The 25,707-nt window shown below is 38.6% G+C and overlaps 1 protein-coding gene across 4 annotated transcripts in view; it reads left to right on the forward strand.

Moving 5' to 3' along the window:
- The window catches only part of LOC113064069 (pro-neuregulin-2, membrane-bound isoform-like), an 83,989-nt gene that overhangs the window by 31,076 nt on the left and 27,206 nt on the right, over window positions 1-25,707 (forward strand). For all 4 annotated transcript variants that reach the window (XM_026234604.1, XM_026234602.1, XM_026234605.1 and 1 more), the window contains exons 2-3: window positions 9,018-9,186; window positions 10,551-10,669. In XM_026234604.1, coding sequence (XP_026090389.1) covers window positions 9,018-9,186; window positions 10,551-10,669 — 288 coding nt within the window. The remainder of the gene's footprint in view (window positions 1-9,017; window positions 9,187-10,550; window positions 10,670-25,707) is intronic.

Below are 25,707 nucleotides of genomic sequence, written 5' to 3' on the forward strand. Positions count from 1 at the left end.
AGTGCATGCAGTTCCTTCTTAATGAATTCTCCCAAAATATTTATTCAGTAGGCTGGCGATTGAATTGGAAATGTCATATGGAAAGAATAATAAGCAGCCAAATTCCATTTCACAAGAATATTTTCTTGGTTGTGAAATATTACTTGCTGAATCAGGTTTAATGTATCTGTTTCATACCAAGCATGCTCTTGCTCAATTGCAGTTGAGGTTGCATCTCTACTTCAAATGCTGTTTCGTAAATCTGTTTTGATATTATTTCATGCGCTCACTTTGCCAAAAAAACATATACCTGTAAATAGAAAAACACCTGATTGTATTATTTTAGTATAATCAGTTTGAATGAAAGTGAATTGTTATTTTCCAAAACTGAAATCAACAGCAATAAAGAAAAGTCATATTAAACTAATAATAATAATAATAAAATATATAAATAATGATACTTTTTTTTTATTATTTTACTACAGATTGAAAAATAATGCTTAAAACTGTTTAAAAATTCTGAAAAAGTTTTTCAGCCTTATTTTTTTTTTTGCCTTATTAATTGTATGTCATGTTTTATGTCATAATCTTAACACTCCATTTAAGTGTATTATTAATATAATAAATAAAGCAATATAGGATAGCAAAAGGAATTGATACTTGTGGATTCAAAAATAAAATTGGCAATAGCTGGCGACAAGTCACTGTCCAATGAGTAAGGCATTGTGTCATTCATTCATTCATTCATTCATTCATTCATTCATTTAGTAACATAAAACATGGTTGTAGTTATGAACTGGTTAGTAATCATATTGACTCTTCAAATCATTTAAGGCTGCAGATTCGTTCACTAAGAAAACACAGTTGTTGCATGGAGACACACACCAGGGGCCCTATTTTAACAATCTTAAGTGCATGGTCTAAAGCGCACAGTGCAGATGCACTCAAGACGTGTCAGAATTCACTTTTGATAGTTTAACGATGGGAAAGCTGTGGGTGCATGGTCTAAACGGGCTGTCCCTGTTCTCTTAATGAGAAATGAGTGTTTTTTGGGTGTAACATGTAATAAACCAATCAGTCTCTCATCTCCCATCCCCTTTAAATGCCATTTGTGCTCACACCATGTTGGATTCGCCATTTACATGGCGGAATGTAATTTTCAATTTATAAAAATGATTGTGTTCTCCTGCGCAAATGCTACATGCATTGTGCACCCGCCTATAGGCGCATATTATTAATGCGCTCTTTAAATAACAAAGACAAAATATTGCGACAGACTTTAGACCAGGTTTGAGTTGGTCTATTGCGCAGTCTATTTTCAGTTTATCAAAATAGCAACGCACCAACAATGCGCCTGAAGACACCTCTTTTTTAGGCCAGCATGCCTATGGGTGCACAAATGGGCACAAATGCATATGCAATTTAAAGGCGTCATATGATGTATTTTAAATTTGTCCTTTCTCTTTGGAGTGTAACAAGCTCTTGGTGCATAAAGAAGATCTGTAAAGTTGCAAAGACTAAAGTCTCAAACCCAAAGAGATATTCTTTATCAAAGTTAAGACTCTGCCATGCCCCCCTAAAATGGCTCATTTAAACATGCCCCCACAAGGTCTACGTCACTATGTGGAAATCTTTGCGTAACGCCGCCCAAATGTTCACTCAAAGAAAGAAACTGTGGATTCAGTAACCACAGTTAGTGTTGAAGCAACCATGTCAGGGAGATGCTGTGTGTTTTTAGGCGAAAGCAAAAACCAATTATTTGGCCTTCCAAAAGTAGATGCATTTAGGAATCTTTAAGATTACTTACAACCGAACAGCAATGCATTTTATGGACGACCGTTTCATAAACCAAAGAGAGGAGGTAATTTTGACTTTGCTATGACAATCTGCCGATTCCCGCCTTAAGAGCATTGAGAGTGAATAGAGAGACGAGTAGTAGACGAGAGAATTCAGATAAATACATAGATATAGATAGATAGATAGATAGATAGATAGATAGATAGATAGATAGATAGAGAGATAGATAGATAGATAGAGAGATATCGTCCAACAGCGACCAAAACGCACTCACTTCCCTACAGCACAAGCTTTCCAACGCAGTTTCCATGGGATGGAACCGCCCACACAAACGGCTACGTTTGCAACAATATTTTCACTGGAGGAAGAGATAAACGCTTAGAAATGGCCATATAGCTAGCATGATGCCTTCTATTTCTAGATGACAAAGGCAAAGTTTACCAGTACTACGACACTATGACAAAGGTTACCGGTACTTATCTGAACTGACGTCACAATCACTGCCACTAGATATAAAGAAAACGTTGATTTTTTTCACTCAGTGCTATTAAATTACAGTAAAGAAGAAAAAAATGTGTCGTTATTGTGCACTGCTGCTCGTAGACTAGCTCCAGTGCTCATTGCTGCATTGCTAAATGATAGCAAATCACCAGGACACTTCACCAACTCTCCACTCATTCTCCTCGGACAATGCATTTAATTGGCTTTGACGGCCATCAGTTCTAGGTAATTCCTCATTTTCCCTCTCACGTCTGGCAGGTTCCAAATTATACGGCTGCTGCCATCATACATGTTGGCTCTTGCCATCTCTTCCTCATCCCAGTCAGTCACCATAGTTTTAATACTAGACTGAGGCTACCTTTCCTCCACTTCTCCCCAACGTGATGTCATCACTGAATTGCGTAAAAAAGAAAATGTTAATACCAAAAATGTTAAAAACTGGTCTTTAAGACAATTTTAAAAATGACATATTAAAAATAATATACATATTTTGAGTGATTTATGTACCCATTAATCGACAGTGGTGGTTAACCTGCAACATGGGCTTTAAATATTTGCTATTGACTGTTCAAATGCAGAGTTTTGCGCATTTTTTGCAGTCAATCATAATTCACTGGGTCAGTTGGCCAATCAGAGCAGACCGCACTTGTTGGAAGTAGGGATTTTGTAGAAAATAACATGCTTGAGAGAGGCAGGGCATAGAGGACCTACAATGTACAGTTTTTTTTTAACATTAAATCATGTCAACACATTCTATTACACCAAAAACACAAAATAATTATCTTCTTGCATTATCGTAGGTTCCAGAGCAAAATCATAATGTAAAAGTGTTCACTTTGTAAAATTTAGAATAATCTTTTATATTATTGAATTATGACCTAATGTTTACGGAGTAGGCTATTTCATTTTTTTGCTAATTGATGGCGCCAGTGCCAAATGCGCACATTACAAACAGCACAGCCTGTTCATTATTAAAATCAACATAAAATCACCAATACAGATAAAATGTTACACAGTGAATTTTAATAGTCCGTAGCTACAGCATGAGCTCCTTTCTTCTAAAGTGCAGCGCAGTTATGATTTTTTTCTGTTGGTATTGGAACGTAGAAAGCCCAGTTAATTTAGCTTCAAATACATTGCGAATATGGAAACATTTGTATTTGTGCAGAATGAGAGCGGTACAGGGGCCCATACAATCAGTTTCATTTTAAATTAGGTTTTGACTTGTTTAAAGCTATTTGAGATTGTCTGCTTTCCTGTGCATAATAGGCTATATTTTTTATTAATATGCATCATATTTTGGTTTTATACTGTCTTCGTCCATTAGCCTCCTTTATGCTTTTTCTATAGCCTAATGGTTTTCTATGGGAGAGAAAAGCTTAACGTTGCGTTCATAGCTATCTACTTTACTGATAGTAATGCTATCAATAAGGCTACTAATATTATAACTGTTATTAGTATTAATAGTATTTATGAATACTGAATTGGCCCCACCGAGTGTTTTAGAATGTCCCAAAACTGTGACTTAAACTACAAGCAAACTGACTGTACAGACAACTGTATATTTTTATAACTCATCTGTTTAAATTATATTAAGCTTTAACGTCCTGCATAATTAAGGGTGCGGCCACCTTAGTTACAGGTGGATTGCCGCTGCTGTCACCGCTGTCAAGCTAGATGGGATGGTTTCAGCAACCAGCTCCCAACTTTTTGCCCATTTTCGATTGTCTGGGAGTGACACGCGGATACGCGCTGGCAAGATGGCCACGTCCAGCTCCGCCTACTTTTCAAAACCGCTCTTCAGAAACCTATGGGTGACGTCATGGACACTACGTCCATTTTTTATGCAGTCTATGGAGAGAACACAAATTTTTTTTGTTGTTCATAGCAACCAGAGGCACAAACTGAGATCTATTCTTCAAGAACACACACATGCCACACTCCCTTATATAAAACATAAACTCTCAGCACAATGTTGCACCTTACTCTGACAGCTATTGCGTGAGGAATTTTCTTGGAATACTGAAACTATTTATCCAAACAAGATATGTGTCATAGCACGAAAGTGAAAATAAACGCTCGGTTCCTTGGAAACAGCAGGAAGGTGAAAGAACTGCGATTTGTGCCATGGCTTGACAGCAAAGATTGTGCGGTTCATATACTTTCCCATAATCCTTCCCTTTCTACTAACCACAGACTGATTTTGCCAGCTTAAATCTGAGCTTTGGCAATGTCCCTCAGGTTATGAATTTCCAAGAATTACAGGCACGGCCACAGAGACAGTGTCATGCGTCTCGTAAAAGTGTGACAGTTGTGTTAAAGCTCTGATTAAATACTTCACCTGAGGGGTGGTATGGAGAAACAATCTACATTCTCCGCGCAAACAAACATTCCTGCCACAGTCGCAGAAGCCGCATTGCTGGTAAATGAGCAATAAACTAAGAATAATGGTTTTCTATCTCTGCTGGTTATTATTCAGTCTGTGTAGGGCTTTATTCTTCCTCAAATTGAGACATGATAATGCTTGATATATCACGCACATGTGGTATTAGTTACTAGCATTTAAGTGTGATCTGACAGTTTTCAGCGCCTAGTTTAATAAACCAGATACTTCTGTGTGATCTTTTTATGAGTTTGAATAGTCTAGAATGACTCTGTCATGGAGTATGACTGTATAAAGCTCAAAATATTACTCTGAGTCGGGAAAACATGAAGCGTACAAATCAGACACCCCACCCTTCTTATCTGAACACGGGCAAGTATCACCCTGCATCTACAAAAGCAACTCGAAACAAGATGCCTCATGTCAGTCGTTCTCCACAGAACCCTCACATACATGTCATGTTTTTAACCGCGACTTCCCACAACCCCCGATTCAGCCCCAATGCACCCTACTCAGCCATAAAGCGCAAGTATGTCTCCGTCACTAATACTTTCTTCAATAAAGTCGCAGTAACTGACATTATGCACCGTGTAATGCGAAACACAAACTTGCTCTGCTTGAATTCATCTCAAGCTGTGTTGCACAACAAGTCACTCTTAAATGCATGCTGAGTAATGCATGATGCAGGTGCCCGGAGTTTAGGGTGAGAAAAAGCTACAATTTAACATTGTGGACAAATTACAAAGGGCTTTGCTTACTCATCCAGCTTCTAGACAGATGATAAAATCGCTCAGACAACAAAGTTTTCAGTTTGTTTTTCACGTGACTTTCTTTTGGGTATCATGAAATCAGTTTCTAACCACTTTTGTTTTTCCTCAGTCAGTGTTGATGTTTTTTTTTTTTTTAATTAAACATCTTTAACTTTTCTGTTTAATTAAAAGAAAACTCTGCTTATTGAATTCAGGAGGTTTTCAGGCGATAAAACAATACGGTTTCATTCAGCACAAATATACAGGGAGGTTACAGTGTCTTTAAATATTTGTATAATGAATTGCGTTTCTGGCGCACTGTATCCCATCAGTCTAATGGCCTCTGAGGGGTAAAGACAGCAGTGAGCATTAAATGGTGGGGAGCAGAACTATGTCGGACACTTGGCGGTTTTTCGGAGAGAAACACTGGAGGCTGTCATGGGAAACCTGAGATGTTATTCAACTGACAGTACAATCCAAACACTGTGCCAGAGACTGTCATGTTACTTTGAGCTACGCAACATCAGAACAGACTGTATCATTCAGCCATGAAAGCAGATGTTCAGATAAAACAGCTGCCTTTACTGGGACGGGGAAGTGGGACGGTAGTTCCAAAATTAGGATGACTGCTGATTATTTTAGCAACCTCTGTCAAGATTCTAATTGATGTTAATGCTTGTATATTCTCATCTGTTTATTTTTTGATGCTTTCCGTCCTTTGCAATAATAGCTGATGACTTTTAATTGGGTATTGATCATGTGCGTTGTCAAAGTCCTTTCAGGCAAGTCATGCCACTCGGCCGCCATCTTGGCAACACCTCCAGGCAGCTATTTCAGAATAACAAGACCAGCTCCTATCTAAATGAATGGGCAGAGAGTCAGAACTGCACTTTCACTGGTCACCGGGACATAAAAACAGCATGTACAGAAACAGCAGTGAAATACGATAAAAATCGCTGAAAAATGTTGATGACTTTGCCCCAAAATAAGGTTTAAAACACCTTTTTCCCCACAGGTTATACCTTTACTACGCATGCGCAAGGGTTCCTCAATGGTGCGCATATCTCAGTGGAACCAGACGATAGGCTTAAATGTTTCCCGGCATGACTGTTAAAAGCAGATGATTGGCTTTCCAGCGGGAGGGGCGGGACATGTGCACACAACCGCCATCTTTGCCGTTACAGGTTTTCCTTATATAGTTGTATTGAGGATTGAGGAAGTGGCATGTCTCTTATAAACTGTCTCTGGCGTTGTCAAGAAATGAAGTGGCAGCCATTGTAAAAGTGTTATTGCCAACATGGATTTGCTTTGGAAAAGCCCAAAGAGCTACACCGACTCCTGTCCCAGCTTTGGGGCAGCATGCATTCCCTCATCATGGACAGTAGGGTACGACCAAACAGCATTGCCTAGTTCTGCCCTTCTGTTGTTGAACCGCATCTCTTTGAAGCCTTGTTATTGCTGTGTCTGAGTCTGCATTAATCCCATAATGCATCTCCTGAGTGACTATGCATGCCAGCGTCTGGGCATGTGGTTGCCCACATGTAGCAACTTCACCTCATTTCAGCGCTGTTGTTCTCCATTTTGTTGGTGTTTTGACGGTTGTCGAGATTGAGTGGCTCTTTAGGATTTATGAAGGAGCTGTCATTAGTTACATAATACAAAATACATAATACAAAACTTACATAATTTCAAAACGTGCCAAAAACAAGCTATGCCTCTCTGGTTTCTTCTTGATCATTGGTGTGTTGACGACATGCTTTTTCAAAACAACTTTCTTTAAGGTCATTGTCTTAGATTGGATTAATTTGGTTCTTTATTGTAAGTTTAGATAATTCATAAATTATATGAGATGAAGTCATCAAATCATGAATAATAGCAATCATAATTTCTAGTAGTTCCTTCTTATAAGAAAAGAACTGAATAGTGAAACAAACACTGTTGATTTGAACAAAGTAGATAGCTTAAGCTAGTAGAGGGGTCAGTGTCTTTTAAAATATATAATTATTTTTTTATTATTATTTTTTTTATTAGAACACTTTTTTTACACAAAACAATCAGATAAACAACTATAAAGTAGAATAGACACTAGTCTATATAAATAAGTTGAAAACATAGTAATAGAAATCAATATTATACTTTTTGTGTGAATCATTTTAAAAACACAAACTGAACAAACCAGTTCAGAATTATTAATCGTACATTCTAATGTGGTACATTGAGAGATGAGTTTAGCATAAACTGACTCGTTCGAATGAATCCATCACACCAACACTTCATATCAGAGGAATAACCATCTAGCACAAGGTGATTCCCTTAAATGAATGATACATTTGACTGAGAGGACAGCTTAGTATGAATTGATTCACTAAAACGAACTGAACACTCCGATGCTTCCTACAAAGAGAGCCGATTAGCCTGAGCCAATTCATTTGAATCAGATAACCAGATTTGAATCAGACATATCAACACTTTGGAAGAGATAACCACTTAGGCTACGTTTACACACCAACAATGTAGTCAAAAATGGAAATGTTTTTCCCTTGCATTTTTTAAAACTTACACATATAAATGACAATGTTTTCAAAATGATTCACGTTTTAGTCCACGCTGTCACCTTGTTAGTAAACAGTACCTGTAGGGAAGTGACAATTACAGTATATGTTCTATATAATGCGTTTCCGCTGTTGGTTGTAATACTAGTGAAGTAGATCCACACTTTGCTGAAGAAGCGTTAGCAAACTCTTGAGCAGCACCAACAGTACCTTGTACTAAGACACTGTTGTGTATGTTTGTTCGCGCTTGCCTTTAAAATCGACACGTACTGCGCATGTCTACATACCTAACATGTACTATGCACACGCATGACGTCACTGTTTTCAAACATTTCCATATTGGGTGTTTACACGGAAACAATAATGATGCCGTTTTCAAAAAGTTGCACTTTGAAACCCGTTTTCAAAAATATGCGTTTTCAGTCCCCAAAATGCATTTGTTGTGTAAACGAACAGTCAAAACGCATAAAATGTTTCCAGTTTTAGGCTGAAAACTTTATGTAAACGGGCCCCTTAATATTAACCAATTTATTAAAACAAATCAGACATTCATATGCTTTATGTTAGTGATAGAGACATTTAGCACAAACTGATTTTACAAACTGATTCTGATTTGATAGACTCAGAGGACTGCATAGTATGAACCGATTTACAAAAAAATTAATCAGACTTTCTAATGCTAAACATGAGAATAGAGAATGAGGCATAGTTCACATGTTCACATGTGTTGTCATGTCCATGAAAGTGAAGAGCAGCACAAAATGCAGGCCCTTTAGTGTTGTAAATGTGCCGCATTGATCCCTGAGAGCAGAGAGAGCTCTGCGCTGGAATGAAGGGAAGAGAGAACTGTTTCATACTGCCAGTGTCTCTGGTGACATCATCTGGCCAGCTAAGAGATCCTTTTCTGGGTTTTTCTCTCTCTATGCGTCCTCCCTTCTTTTCTCCATCACTGCATCAATGCTGCTACATGTTGGTGTTAAAATAAGTATTGTAATACCATTCATTCATTCTTTCTTTCTTTCTTTCTTTCTTCCTTTCTTTCTTTCTGTTGTTCAGATGCTCCTCCCTCACTGAAGCGCATGAAAAATCCTGTGTTGGTGGACGAAGGAAGCAGGCTGATTTTGAGGTGTGGGGCCTCTGGCAAACCCACCCCGCAGTACAAGTGGTACAAAGATGGCGCTGAACTGAAGAAGAGCAAAGAGATCAAAATTTCCAGGAACGGCAAGTGAGTCAGCATGTCCACTAGCACACTAGCACACACCTCCAGGTCTCAACGTTTATTAAACATTCGAAGAGTGGATTGTGACCTTCACATAAGTCAAGGGCAGTGTCCTAAAGCTGTGGACTGTGCCCTTGTAATTAAAGTGAAGTGTTTCAGCATGCATGATTTGTTGTAAATAGTGACTTCAGTTTTGGTCTGTTCCTCACAAAAGCTTTCATATGACTTCTGAAGACATGAAATATATAACACAATAGGTGTTTCTCAATGTCAAGGAAGGATCCTCGGAAGCCAGTATTTCGAGGATGCTACGTCATCGGCATCCGTCAAAGGACTGTTCCAATGTCGAGGATCCTCGGAATTTCAACCAAGGCCTGAGTCCTTTGTTCGAAGAATATCCCATACACAGGAAAGGGTGCATATGTGTATCCTTCGCGCTCTTCACGCTCTTAAAATAAATAAAAAAATGTCGAACGTTAACGTAGTCGGAGCGTTAACGGTTTTTATTTACGTTACCAAACATTTGTTTGTAAATAAAACTGTAGTGAGTAAAACTCAAAGTAAAGTTTGACGTTAAAATGCCAGTACAAATTACTACCGTATTGATATTGTAAATTATACAAATACAAATGATTAACTGAACCGGACCTGTCATTTAACAATTGGTTGCGTCAATGGCATTTCTTTTATAAATAACTAGTTACATTCACAGCGTTATTCAAATGGACCTTTTCACTGACGTAATGACGCAATTATGTGCACTTGCTAGCCTGTTCCATTTGCGTGTTCTCCGTGTGCTAAAGAGGAGTCTCACCTAGCCTCTGAAGGAAGTGACTTGGAAGGAGCAGTCCTTCCAAGGAAGTATCCTTGATATTGAGAAACGCCTAATGAATATGTATACTTTTCATGGTGCATTTATTTATTTATTTATTTATTGGAGTTTGACAGACATGGTCACTATGAGCTGTCATGTAGAAAGATTTGTGTGAAGATTCTTTCTACATTTTGAGTTCCATAAAAATTGGTTTGGAGCAATATTAATGTGAGTAAATTGCTTTGAAAACGATCTTCTATGGAAAAGACAATATAACGAAATTATCTAAGGTTAAAGGAGATTTTTTTTTTTCAAATTAAGTGATTCGTTGGTTGTTTTCTTCACCAAAAAGAGCCATTTGTGGAAGGCAAAAGCAATGTAAAGCTCACTTTTTACAAACTAGAACGCTGGGATTCACAGAGTTATCATATCTCTATTTATAGACTTGAACTGATCTCTAATTTATACATTTTCTCTGGAGAGTTTCTCCCTCTGCCATTTGTAATAGCCGAACCCTTGACTCTTTCTCCCATTTCTGTCTGTCTTCTTCTTGAAGGAAAACTTCCAAAGTTCAGATTAGCAGTGCAAAGCTGGAGGATTCTGGGAATTACACATGTGTGGCAGAGAATAGTTGGGGGAAGGAGAATGGCACCAGTACAGTGCACGTACAAAGCAGTAAGTGAAAACTTTTCTTTAAAGTAATAGATCAGCATGGTGTACAACAGGAAGGAAGACAAGAGTCTGTCTTTGCTGATTGGCTGCCATCAGTTTTGCGAATGCCAGATATATACATTCTTTTTTGATGACAATGTATTGTGGTGAGAGATGAAGACGTGCACAAGATCACAACATGGGCAATATTTAAAAACAAGTGTGTGTTTATGTCAGGGTTTTGCACATATCTGTAAGTGCATAGTTGGCTGCTCCTCTAAGTCGAGATTACTCCAGGTATCTCACCCCTGATAGAAAACCTAGTTCAAGCTGGTAGCTGGGTTTTGGAACATGATTGCTAGTCTGTAGCTGGTTTAAATCTGCTTATTAGCTGGTCAATAGCTGGTTGACCACCCACCATGTTCTCAAAACCAGCATGACCACCTTAGGCTGGTGTAAACAGCTGATATCTGATTTGTAGCTGATCCAAGATAGTGTACCAACTTAATAAAACTATCTCAAATTTCAAGTTTATTTGTTTATTATCTAAAATCAATTACTATTCTAAGGTGGTAAAGTACATGTTTCAAAACTCAGTTAAGATGGATTTTTCCAGAAGGAATTACTTACACTTCGTTGTGCATTTTGTAGTTGCGTGTGGAGGTTTGCAGCAGCATGAGGGTTGGGAGAGGTGCGTGCATATGTGTGTTTGTGTATGTTTCACTCTGATTGTTTGTCGGCATGTGAGGCGCCCCAGAACAGGTCTCACAGTATCACGGTAGACAGCTTGCACACATACACACACACAGGTACAAGGAAGGTGGAGGCAAGACAAAGCCCATCGGAGGTGGTGTGGCCCCAGGCTCAGGGAGTGACCTGCCCCCAATACAGTCCTCATAGTGAAGAAAAAAAGAGCATGCAACATAGATCAACAACCTGAATGAGGCCACCACCAATGAAGTGCTCAATTGCCCAGGGGAGAAACATAAATCAGCTTAGGAAATACCTTCCAACTAATTGTCCGATATACTGTTCACACAGCCTCTGGAATTCTGACGTTGCAGAAAAGGGCAAGTCTAGGATTTCTGTCTCAGGGGGGATCAGGCCCCTATTGAGCAGGAGCTGATGTAACTCAGAGGAATAATCTTTGCTAGGAGGTCACAAGTTCAACTCTTGCTAAGGAACGTTTTTTCGGTCTCAGAGTAAACAACTAAAAATAAAATTGTGAGAAAAATTTAAAAGTAAGATATAAAAATAAAAGTTGCAATTACAAGAAACAAAATCTTCTTCATTGAAATAAAAAGCCTGATATTGAGATATAACGCTGAATCGCGAGACATAAAACCACGTTGTGAGAAATAAAACCACAATTGCCATAAGCAAAGTAATGTACATGACTTGCTACTGCCAATATATCTACAACATGCTGCTGTGACCATGTAAGAAATATTGCTGCTGCAAATATAACACACAAATCACCTCGTATCAGATCTATACAGGTGGAGCTGGGGAAGGGGAAGGGTTTCTGAAGCAAGCTGAAACTGCTATGGTAAGCGCTAGTCATGCTGAGCAGTGAGCTCATTGGCTACTGATACAGGAGAGAACCAATCATCTGTGCCATGTGATAATGATGTCATTAGGTCAGATTGAGTTAGACCTATCGGACTGCACCATCTAGAGTTTCATGCCAGAACTCTGTATTTGTGAGATTTTTTATAGGAAACACTTGATTGTGGCCGCATCACTACTTTGGGTGTGCATTATTTTCTAATAATTAAGTCAGTTTTTTCACTTATACTACAGTTACCACAGCTTTCGACATTGTTCAGATGATGTATTTCAAGACATTCTTGTGTTCTTGTGTGTAGGATTAATTTCTTATACATCTCATCCCATGCCTCCATTGCTAATTCCAAAACATAATTTTAGAACTGTAACGGAGGCTTGAGCTGTTGATAGCAGACCAATGCTGTTGTTAATGCAGTTATAAGAGACAGAGGCCGAGAGAGATTAAGAGTTACCTGAGTCTGTGTGTCTCTCAACAGATTTCGGCAGCAGTGTCTCTACAAATAGCTAAACTAGTCAACGTCACAGTGGGTTTTGCTTCTTTTGCTGTTGGAGGCTGTAAGGACGTTTTTAAAAAGCTGCAGTCATTGGAAAAAGTAATACAGACATGTAATGCAGTCAAGACCTGCCTGGAATTACATTAGCCAAGTATTTATCCAAAAATTAAGACCTTAGAATGTTCATCAGACTCAAGCATTCAACAGCCCCATAGTAGTACAACCATTTTAAGTATTGTATCAGAAATGGATGATGGAATGCACAAATAAAACAAAATAAAACAATCTCTTAATTCGCAATGAAGTTTTTATGCTCGCTTGAGCAAAAAAGGGTTAATGCGAACAATGGGAGATGGTAATGCAATTTACAAATAAATTCCTCTATGCGCTATGGGACGGCAAACCTAACTAACCAGCGGACAGATCTCATTGCACAGCATCTGAAAGGTTGTTATGGTCCTTCTTAAATGCCCAAGCAATTTCTTTCTTGAAAGTATTTCTGTATAACTGCCTCTCAGAGCTGTCTTACTCTACCGTCTTCCCAAACAGCAGCATCCACCTCATTTATTAACGCATTTATTGTGTTTCGTCTGCACGCTCGAGGCGCAAGTGGTTTATTATAAATGAAAATTATTATTTTCAGTGGCTTCTCCTACTTTTATTAGTGATATTTAGTGTCAGTTTATCAGATTTTGTTCTCTTTGATTCATTGAATGGAAACAGTGGTTATTATTCACAAATGTTGTATGCGATATTCCTTTTTGTGTATGTTAAATTCGCAACTTTGAATGGAAACACTAATTCATTCAAGTCCTCCAAAGAGGTTGGTTGTCCACGTAAGACAAATGCATGAGAAGACAGGAAGATGCAGAGACTCTCAATGGTGAATCGGTTCAACACTGCAGCTGAAAATGCTCACAGTTTAGCGCTGAACAGGGTATGGATCTGTCTCAGCATGTTTAAGAGAAGTGGGACTGAAAACGCATTCTGCAGTGACCAAGCCTCTCATCAGCAGAAAGAATCAAAAGGTTAGGCTCACCTTTGATGAGAAGTATGTTGTGTGGAGAGAGAAGAACTGATTCAGAGTACACTTTAGTGTTGAGATAGCCAGTTTAATTGATTTGGCTCTGAAAGGAAACATTCTTTTCGTGCAAACTGGGGAAAGACAGCAGTGAAAGGTGGAGGAGGAAGTGTTGTGGTTTGGGGGATGTCTTCTACAGCAGGAGTTGGGCTTCTTATACAACTACATGGCAGATGAGTAAAAATGTTTATATATTTACCCTTCAAACTTTTAGTTTGGAAAAAGATGTTTGGAAAAGATCAAACGGAGAGCAACCCAAATTGGCTCTAACAATTTCTATGGTGCAAATTATGGGAAGTGCTTGTACAGTCTGCATGATGTTTGTGTTGAGGAGGACACACGCCTTTAATTTATTCTAGTCGCTGATGAGACTGATTTCTTCCTGAGGTCATTAGCTGAACAGCTACTGTTGAGAAAAGCTATGGCGTTTTGGTGGCCTGCGGCAGCTGTATGCACTAGTGCTATCTGTGAATCTGCCTGAGAAGAAGAACAAGAAATGGGAAGGTGTCGTAAGAGAAGGAAAGATAGGGCAAAAGAGTGAAAGATGAAGGCAGAGCAGAAGATTCTTTACAGAAGCAGCTTTTTCAAACCCATTTCATAATGCAGTTGTAGATCGTTGGCTCTCTTCAGGCACTCAGCCAATTGCATGCTGCCTCTCACCCTCCCGGCCAATAAGATCGCTGGCTGATTTGGTCATTACTGCCCTGGTGGTATGACACAGGAAATGAATCTCTCTCTTCATAAAGGCTGTTTTTCATCACACACCTCCCTTTTAAATGACTCCAGTAAACACACACATGCATATTTTGGCTCTTCCAGCAGGAAGTTTAAGAAGATAAGTTGAGCTGAGTAATTAGACTCATTAATTATAGCTGAACAGGGCTGAAGTTATGGCTGTTGAACTGAGGGTGTCCTGAGACCCTGTGACCTTGGGACTACAATTAATGAAGACAAACAACAGATGATTTTAGACCCCACCCCCTTCCTCTGGGGGCAGCTTGGCTACGTGGTTGCCTCCGAAACACTGCTTCTTCTCTCTGTACAGCAAGCCCATGATAGCCGCCTCTCAGTTCAACACCACAGCGCTGTCACCCTTCACTGCCTGCTGCTACCGTGTGTTTGTGTATGTGTCTGTGTTGAAGGTGACTCTGGTTAATCAAAGCATTGTGGTGTCACAGGTCACCAGTCGGGTGAAGCGGGACATGAAAAGGTCAGAAGGTTATGCTGTGGACGAATATTTAGTGGGCAAACAATCAGCCCGTGCAGACAGCAGTATTAGTGTTACAAATGTGCTGTCACACCAAAACATGCTTATACCCTCCACTGTTATCTTATTCCATATTAAGCAATAGCAAGAACATTAATGTTCATAAGCTGAACATTCAAACCTCTTCATATTCGTTTGAAGAATTGCTAGCAATTTGACCATACAAGTTGTTTTATTTGCATAATATAATATATTTTAGATGTATAAAAAAATGTAGGGTGGGATTTATATGTAAATAAAATGGCATAAATAGCTATAATAATAACAATTATTATTATTATTGTGGATTAATAATATAATAATATAGATAATAATTAATAATATTATTATAATATTGTTATATAACTCATTGTATTACTACGGAAGAGGATAAGGGCCAAGCAATAAAAAAATAAAATAAAAATAAAACCATCTCGAGATTAAATTAATTAAAATACAAGATTAAACTCGTTAAATTTCAAGGAAAATGTTGAAATAAAATGTTGAGAATTATATAATTAAATTGCGAGAATGAAGTCGTGTTTTGAGAATTTTCTTTTTTAATTTTGAGAAAAAAGTCGGACACTGGTTGGACAGTGTTCGTCAGTGTCTGCAGTAAAGCAGGTTTTAGAGAGTAATGCTTGTGGATGAAGTATGATGCCGTCGACCAAAATTCGAACTCACTCTTCCCTTTTTCATCACATATCACTTCAGATGTTTTACTCGGGTTGGTAGGCTATAGCGAGGGCTTTGATGTACCAATAAGGCAGTGTCTATTTAACAATTCTTTAATCATTTACACTCTGTTATCATTGCACGCTGTTAATGTACAACAATAAAGAGGTGCAAAAAATATCTGTCACTATTTATAAGAATAAATAGCATCTAATTACTATTTACACTTATTGCAAAGATCTGCTATTTTTACATAACATAAAAAGAATCGCTCTATTATTTTATATTATTTATAGTAATATTCACTGATACTGCTTTTGAAAAATGTATAACATTTCAAACAACAACAACTTTTATTATAAATACTATATACTTTTATTATCTTATATAACTCATTACAAATAATAATAATAATAATAATAAATATAAATAAATAAATAAATAAATAAATAATAAAAAAAATATATATATATATATATATATATATATATATATATATATATGTGATAATTATTACATAATAATTTTGTTAGTACTTTTGTTTGTAAAATATATAATATTGCAAGTGTTGCAACAACAACAACAGATTTTTTAGTTAATAGTTCTTCTTCTTATTATTATTATTATTATTCATTTAATTATCCCAAGAATATCCATTATGCAATATGCATATTATGTTTTCAAAAAGCAGAAATAGAGTAAGTTTAAAAAAGTCAGTTTTGCATATCAGTTATCAGACACCCGTATGCATAAAAAATAATCTATATCATATTGTTCATAAAATTCTGCTAAATGAATAAATAAAAATTGTAAAAAGGCAATATAATAGAGCCCTATTTGACTTCATATTCACTTTATATGTAATATAAGTACAGTTTTAAGTTAAGTTCTAAGTTCAGAATGATTTTTCTCATCATATTGTATTTAAATCAGGTTTAAAATGCTGTTCTTGCAGAATCTACAAACCTCTGCTAAGTGCTTTAAGTGCTTGTCAGAATCAGGATGTCAGAATCACATATTTTGAAATCGGTTTCTATGTTATTCCAGAACTCCAGGCCAGAGACGAATCGAGGTGATTCCTCTCTTAGATCTCCTCTGTGCGGACCACAGGATTGGGGATTCTCAGGCAGCAGGCCATTTAAGGAGGGTTCGGAGCGGTCTTCATGCTTCAGTTTTGCGTGTGTCACATCTATAGAAAAGTTCACAACTGGGACTTTACTTGCATAGTACCTCGGGCAGTTGCACACATGGATGAGATTTTCAATGTTTCAATGATTCGATCAAATAAAAACAGAGCGATATTCGATTGCATACAATCAGATCATATTCAATCTCGTCAGAAGCAAAGTAAACTTTTTTAGTGGAACAATAGGATGATGTGAAATCCAGGCTGTGGTAGTACAGATATGGGGATATTCCTGCCACAGATGGCTCAAGACTTTGTCCATCACATAAAAATCACATCCCTAGAGGGCGCTGCTTACAGCCGCAGAGTGAACGAGGGGGACAGAGGGAAAGCGTGAGGGGAGAAGAATGTATTTGATGGAAAACGCAGCTGGGCAGCCGATTGTTCCAAACTCATCAGTCATGCTGGGGCCCACCAGCAGCAATCTCTCTCTCTCTCTCTCTCTCTCTCTCTCTTCCTTTCTCTGTGCCGATTTCCCGCTCTCACAAACCACTGTGAAGCTCCTCACAAAACTTCAAACACAACACCTGCCTCTGTGATGAAAGCCAATCCATTTCTGCCTAACTTGACTAATATAAATCATCACTTATCTTTAATGTAGGATTTTAACTCCAGGCATTGGCCAAGCACCAGCATAAATCTGGGGATAACCACGTTGACCCCTCTGATTCAGATCTGCCATTTCTTGCCTTCTTGTCTCATTCTGTTGCTGTTGCAAAAAACAGGCTCTTCGTTTTCTCCGACAACCCAAATGACAAGATTAACTGGGCTTAAAGGATGCTAGAACTCTTTTTGGGACATTTGCAGTGACTGTTCTAGAATGTCAAGTACCTGTAAGGGAACTGAAGACATCGATCGCTGTGGGTGAGCGGTACGACTGGTGTCAGCCTTCAGAAATGGAGATTCATGGCAAATGAACTGTATTTACAGTCCAACAGGAACAACTGGTGACAGCAGCCCTTATTCAGCACAAATAGAGCAGCTTTACATAACACATCAACAAACAAAAGACTGCCAAGAGCCCAAATAGTTCTGTTGTTTTGAGTTCTACATTATATCTTTATGGTTACTGCAGAGTCAAGGTTTGTGTGTGTGTGTGTGTGTGCAAATCTCACAAAACCTGTCTAGGAATATGTTGTGGTCTGGCATGAAATAAAAAAAATTTTGCTTGGGAATTTACTAATTAATAATTCTGGGCAATAACATTAAGCTGATCGTTGTTTTCATTACTGATTTATGACTTAAATCTTCTACCATTTTGGATATAAAACACACGCAAAGAACTGAATTTAGGCATCACAGCTTTATTTAAAGATGTGTAGTTATTGTATTGTTATTGTGTAGTATTATTTTAAAGCGTTTAAATATAAAAATACCAGTATGGTCATAATATATTGTGCAGTCCGTATTTGCCTGTAGCTAGAAAATGTAGCTACACTTACAAAATACACATTTATTTGTTTATTTAATTTTTGCATTTTACTATTATTTTATGATAATTATGCATATACCTGCAATGTAAAATCCTACATTATACCCTATTTCTAGCATATACTATTTTGATATAATTGCCATTTAACAAGAGCACCTTAAAATAAAGTGTGAACTGAATCATATTACTGCATAAAAATAATTAGGGAAAAAACTATTTTGAATGTCTTAATTATGAAAATAATGCAATATTATATATTATATATATATATATTTGATATTCTTAAATTAGGTAATTTTTAATTATTTTAAGTACTTCAATATTAAATATATTATTTTTTTATAATTTTTTTTTCTAATGTGAACTGGACAGTATATATATATATATATATATATATATATATATATATATATATATATATATATAAAACAAAGACTGGGGGAACCAAATGTATGACCCCTAATTTAATTGTGACCCTGGACCACAAAACCAGTCTTAAGTGTCAATTTTTTTCAATTGAGATTTATACATCATCTGAAAGCTAAATAAATAATCTTTCCATCAGTGTACGGTTTGTTAGAAGAAGACAGCATTTGGCTGAGATACAACTATTTTGAAAATCTGAAGTCTGAGGGTGCAAAAAAATCTAAATACATACAAAATTCGTTTTGATATATTTAAGCAGGAAATGTACAAAATATCTTCATGGAACATGATCTTTACTTAATATCCTAATGAGTTTTGGCATAAAAGAAAATTCTATAAATTTGACCCATACAAATCTTTTTTTTTTTGGCTATTTCTACAAATACACCCCAGCGACTTAAGACTGGTTTTATGGTCACAATTAGTATGAGGTATGTGTTCTCCTCGAGGTCATGTGTGTCCTGTAAGTGAGTTTTATATGTACCAGGGAGCATGCTTTGGATTTCAAAGCATTGGCCATTAGGAGCCGTGTGTGAACTTTGACTCTAGGGTCAGATTCTTTAGGCCCATGTGCTGTGTTTCGTGCTCTTTCTCTGGTCACATAAGGAATATATATATTTCCAATTTCTGCTTGTTTTTAAAGGTGCTACCCTTTGTAGTCATCTACCACAGCTGTCCCTCCAACTCCCCCCATGCCACATGTTGCTGGTGGTCTTGCTCACAGTATTCATTACTTCATTAAGTGTGTTTGGAGAGCCCCTCTGTTTTCCCCATCAGACCGGATTCTGGTATATATGTGGGTGTGTGAATGTGTGCCCCAGTGGGGAGGATTTGCTGCAGCTGGCTATGACCATCAGAGCTGTGGGCAGAAGGCTGGTGCTGCTGTTTCTTGGTGGGGTCATCCCGGATCTGAAACCCCACATCTGAAACCCCACATCTAGCACACCGCAAGGACCACAACACTGCAATTTCACACCAGGTAGTGTGTGAGGGCAGCTTTGTGTGACACCTGAAAACTGGCTTTGTGGTATGTGTATGCAGGTCAGTTTGAGAAGCGTGTATTGGAGATTTCATACCAGACACGTTAGCCCTTTGAGTGCTTGCAGAGGAAGTGCAAGCCGGGAGATTTTGAACAGGATTTGGACGAGCCTCCGATGGACCCAGATGTGTCTGTCTATTCGCTGCCTGTCCTTCTGGTGTCTCTTTATCAGGGGCAGAGTATCGGGCTCATGTCGGGGGCCGGAGTGGAGCATTTCCCTCCACTGCAGCCGACCACACATGGCCCTCCGAGGGATGCATGTGGAGGAAGAACCCTACTCCTTGCGGCCGCTTTTCTGCTCCTGCTTCTGGGACTTGGAGCCTGTCTGCTGCTGCTCCGCTGGGCTCTGATTCAAGGAGCCAGCCACAGCAGGGAACCCAACTGGCTGGATCTCCTCACAGGAGAGGATGAGGAGGAGGGGCTCCACTCGGATGATGATGTATGGATACACGGCACTCCCGTGTCATCCTTCCGATGGTTCCCCGAGTATTTTCCGACACTTGGCCCAGGCACTGCCTCCTCCGAGCTTACATCCAGCCTGACAAGCACCCTTGCCCTCACGTCACCTAGCAGTGCCCCACCCCTTCTGGGTAAGTGCCCAGAGACTTGCTTGTTTACACCCGCGTCCTGTTGTGCAATCGTGAGCTATAGTGCTCTTTGATTTTTTTAGAGTTGTCTGTGAAATGATTGTGGAGGACAAGTCCAGACACATCAGCTATGCAGCAGGAAGCAGGCAATAGAGGAGAAAAATAAAGACCTGTGAATGAAAAGGGAAAAATACAGGACAGAGTTCACACTAGGCTTCTGTTATGGTGGACTGAGCTTAAAGAGTCGTAGAGTTAATTTAAATTAAATGCATTTTAGATTTGGCCTTCTGCCTAAACAGTGACTGGAAAGATTTCGACATGTGACTCATGTTTTCAGTAAGCTCCCTTTGAACTTCTAAGTATGGAGCATGCAAATACTGTATGTAAATGTCTTACCTGCTTGTTCTCATGCTAGTGAAGCTGTCATGGAAGAATCAGTTGCTTTGCCTGACTTTAGGCGTAAATATTGAGTTTTTATTCTAAGAACTGGATTTTCTTTCCACCGACTGGTCCAATGTTGCTTTTTTACAAGGGTTTAAGTAAACATCCAAATACCAGATCACTATAGCAATCACGCTTCAGGGAAAGTTCTGTTTCCTAACAGACTTGTCTTTTGTTGCTGGTGTGCGTCGTCGTTAATGCAAACATGAAAAGTCTTAAGTCTGCACAGAAGGTCTTAAAGAGATAATAGATTACACAGGGCCCTTAAAGCACTTAAGAATGCACCCACACCACAGCTGTATTCTACATTCACCACACATATGTATTTGTTTTACTGCACAAGAACTAGGAGTCAAACCCTAACCAGTAGGCCATGACTTGCCCCCAATTTCAGCGCCAGTCTGCGACACAATCAAAACCCCACTGACATCTGAACTCTTGTGCCCTGCAGTGCACCAAAGCTGTTGCTACAAAACTGATAGTGTGATAGCAGTTTTTTTCTTTACTTACTCAGGGCCATATGATTTTGTTTAGAGGCTTTTAATAAATGCAGTGGTGCACATATAAATGTGAAATTGAGTAGACCTCTTTGAAAGGCTTTGGCAAACGTTTTAAACAAAAGGGATGCACCTAATGGTTTTGCATAATGGAAAGCACTCAAAAGCTGTAAGATTGCACGCTGTATAAATTGACCACTTGTGCAGTTATGGGATTCTGCTCCCAGCTGCAACAAGAGACATCTCCTGCAAGAGCGGGGTGAGACAGTGTACTGGCATAGGGGTCTGATCATGGCTTCAATATAATGATCTCTCAAGCATCATTTGTCAGCCGCCGGAGCTTTTTGAACTTTTTCTTTAGCTCTCAAGCTACCACAGGGCGTACCAGAAATGTAAATGTAATCCGAGTTAGCGGATATTATTTGTTTTCACCCCTTAAATGGCCCAAAAGTTCTGTTGAGTCGACTTGTTGTTTCTTGTTTGGAGTCCAGAGAACCCAGTGATTAACATGTAAAAACATTTTTTCTTTAAATTATTTTAATATGATCAAGACCCATTTGACATATATTTGATGCTTTATTCCTTTATTGTACCACATGCACTCAGAAATGTAATGAGTATTGTAAGAAGATTTGGAAAGTCATCAACTTGATAATCTACTGTTAAGTAAATCTTTTCGTCTATTGAGCTATCAAGTCTCTGAAACTACAAACAGAACATGAGGTTTTAGCCTGACAATTAATAGAAAGGCAACAAGATGCTGCGGCCACCTGACGGACGTCTCTACGCTTAAGAAATTACTCGATTGGACTAAGTGAATATGTCTCCAGAGGAAAAAATAAAACCTCTCAGCAAAGGGACCTCTCCTTTAATTCTTTATGACTTTCCTAGAACCCTTTGGAGAGTGCAGAAAGATAGACATGTTTATGAAGCCTTCCAGGTGGCCCTGGTTTGCCCCCACCCAGGCCCTCTTTTCAGTTCCTTGGCTATGAAGGATTAAACAAACTCAGGGTTGAGCTCACTGGCCAAACCTTTGGTTTTTCAGGCAGGAGAAAGTGACCTCTCATGGGAGCTGCAGTGAAAGTTGCCTAGTGTTTGCAATTAGGAACTTGAAGAACTTGGCCTTTCGCTTGTCAGGAATAGAAACGTAACCTGGCTAGTGAGCATGAGGCTTGGAAAGTGACCTGGCAGTGTGAGATTTGATAAACAGCAATTGGCATGCAACTGACCTTGTTAACTTGGAATGTTTTGTTGAGAATTTAGCTTGAACTTTAACATGGCTAACCTAAGTCTGGTTTATCTATGCAGCAGTACTCCAAAGGAACTGACATGTTTTCTATTCAGAAATCTCAGATCTTGCAGTACTTATACGCAGATCACTTTCTAAAGATGCATTTGTAAAAGGTTTATTATCCACCTGAAACAACAACAACAACAGCTAAAGCCAACCTATGCTAGTTGGCTGGTCTTAGCTTGTTTAAATTGGTCAAGCTGATTTCCTAGCCTGACTAAGCTGATTTAGCTGGTTAGTTAGCTGGTCTCCTAGTCTCACTAGTTAAGACCAGTCTGATAAACCTGCTTCGCAATGACAGCAAAAAAGACAAACTTCACTATCTGGTAAAATATATATATCAGTTTCCGTGCAGCTCCATAATGATTGGCCACATTACAGCTCAAATAACTGGCTTAAAAGTTCTTTGGACTTATGCAACAGGTATGGCAGGGTGCTGTCTCTGCTGGGCGAGCAACTTGCTTTGAAATAAATAAAAATGTTAACGGTTAGTTTTCTCCAGGTAATGTTCTGAAAACACCTTCTCCTCAAACTCCCAACGCATTCTCTCTCCCTCACTCTGCCTCACACTCCCCCCTCCACCACATCTCCCTGGCACATGCTGCCTCAGCAGGTATTTGTCGAGTTTTCCCAGATCTCTAGCAGACAGCTGATGTAAGCCGAAGAAACATGAGGGAATATTGTACAGGCGTGTAGCTGTCAAAGCTCAATTACTGATGGAGGGAGATTTGTGAAGTCTATCACTTGACCAGAGGCATAAACATGACAGATATCGGCAGAATTATGCTGCCTTCTTGCCATATCGTAATTACCGTAATTTCAAGATGACAGCACATGACGTTCTCCTCGGACTCGGAATTATGCTTTTCTATACAGCACTATTAGTGCCTAAACAGAGCCTGTGGGGGTCAGGTGGTACAGCAGTCACGTGGTACAAGTCATAGCTCTCAGAAAACTCCCAGTTCACAAGTTGGAATTCCAATATGGCGTGAACGCATCTTTAACCTCCCCAGGCTGCTGACATGCAAGTCTTCCTGCAACTTTGGAAACATTGGCATAATGCTGTTTTTATTCTGACTGCAAGAGAAAGCTAGGAAACTTTCAGTTTGGACAAGTCCAAATTTATGTAATGCATGAAACAAGGAGGAATTTAAATGAACAATATTCAGCTGTCCAATTTCGGCATGTTTTGCATGAGCCAGAACACTTGCTTGCTTTTGCATCAAGCACGGCAAAATTCACGAAGTGAATATCATTTTAATATAACCAGCTTTGCAGTGCACCCCTGTTCACCCTCAAGGGGACAAACCGAGTCAACGGTAAGGAATACAAACGTGCCTGCTCCTGGAGCTCTAGGAGAGTGTGCACATTTTAAAGGTCGAGCTGGATGTTCGAGCCTCTGGATGTGGTCTTTATGAAGCTCTGAGGGCAGCTCTCAGAGGAATGCTGATTTAATATCTGCGGGCATCTTTTCAGTCAAGGTAGCTGAGTCTTGTTGAGCTTGCTGTGTCATTAGTGCTCTAGTGAGGTAAACCTGCACTAAAATTGCATCCCAGCCTGCCCGTATCCATGTTGTAAGAAGTGTTATTATAGTTGGATATTACTGTTGTTTACGCTCTTTTTTCTTAGAGATGTGGTACTCAGATCTGTAGTATCCAAAAAAATAAATAAAAAAAACAACAAAAAACCTTTTGTTTTGGGACGGGACTGTCTGTGTGTTCAGCCAGTGGCGGTCTTGTTCTGGAAACCTGTTTGAAAACAGTCAATATTGTAACAATTCTGCTTACTGATGCTAGTAGCATAGAAAGTACATTTATTAAAAAAGGCAAATACATAAAAATAATAAATAAAGTATATAAAATTAATTCAATTTAAGTGAAAAAGCATGCATTTTATAACAAAGGATGCCAGAGTTTGAGAACAGTTACTACGAAAAAAAAAAACATCTACAGAATAATTAAAAGCTAGGAGATAAACTTGTTAGCTGATTGAACATAGCCCACAACCAAATGTTAATGATTTTCCGCACCTGGATTCAATTTTAACAAACTTGCACAAGATGTTCTGTAAAATCCCTTGACCGATGGCATGAGTTTGGGACGGAACTGTCTGTTTGGCCTAACAGTGACAGACGTGTTCTGGAAACCTGTTTGAAAACAGTCAATTTTGTTGTGGTTCTTTTTTTGTGATGCTAGTGGTGAAAATATTGCAACTATTGAAAAGCAAAAGGTAAATATAAATATTAAAAACGAATAAAAAATAACGGGAGAGTTTTAAATTTTTATAACAAAGACATCCACATTTGAGGACGGTTTCTGCGAAAAACTGTAAAAAACAAGTAAATAAACTTAGCTCAGTAAACAGCTGACGTTCACTCAAGTTATGCAAGACCACCACAACCAAATGTTGCTGATTTTTCCACACTGCACAACATACTGGCACAAGGTGTTCTGTAAGCTTTCTAGAGTTCCAGAGCCACACGTGGTGATTATTACTTATATATAAATACACAACCTGACTAGACATGCATTTTCATGAACAAGAAAGTCAACAGGAAAGTTCAGAATCTCTCTGTCCCTGAAATTCAAACCTTAACTGTGCTCTGATTTCACTTATGCGATTTGATGTGGTAACATTAATACCCCTAGATCATGTTTGATATGAGGGAGGGCCCCAATACACATAGAGTGCACTTCCACATCTGCTAGCATTTTACTTTTCTTGGCCTGACTTCAGCCGGGTGTTCAACACTTGTATGTACGGGGTTACCGGGGTCCTACGGGGAGCTGCTCTTGGTTGGAAATCTATGGCTCAGGACTGCTGGATTTTTTCATTTGCAGAGAGAAAGAGTGGAAGAACAAGATGCACATTTTGTACTCTGCTGAATTTCTAGCCTATGTTGTCGGAGGCCTGAGGCTAGGCTGAAGACTATCCCCTGCAAATGTTTGGCTGTGACTCATTTAAAAAAAATTCTCTTTTAATTCAGAAAAAGACACTTTTCAATCATAAATGAATGCAAAGATGAAAATAAATAAATTTAGCCATTACATTTTTTTCTTTTAGATATCTTACAAGACCATTTAAAAGTGTGAGGTCAG

Source organism: Carassius auratus, chromosome 46 (genome assembly GCF_003368295.1).
Source record: "Carassius auratus strain Wakin chromosome 46, ASM336829v1, whole genome shotgun sequence".
Taxonomy (NCBI): Eukaryota; Metazoa; Chordata; class Actinopteri; order Cypriniformes; family Cyprinidae; genus Carassius; species Carassius auratus.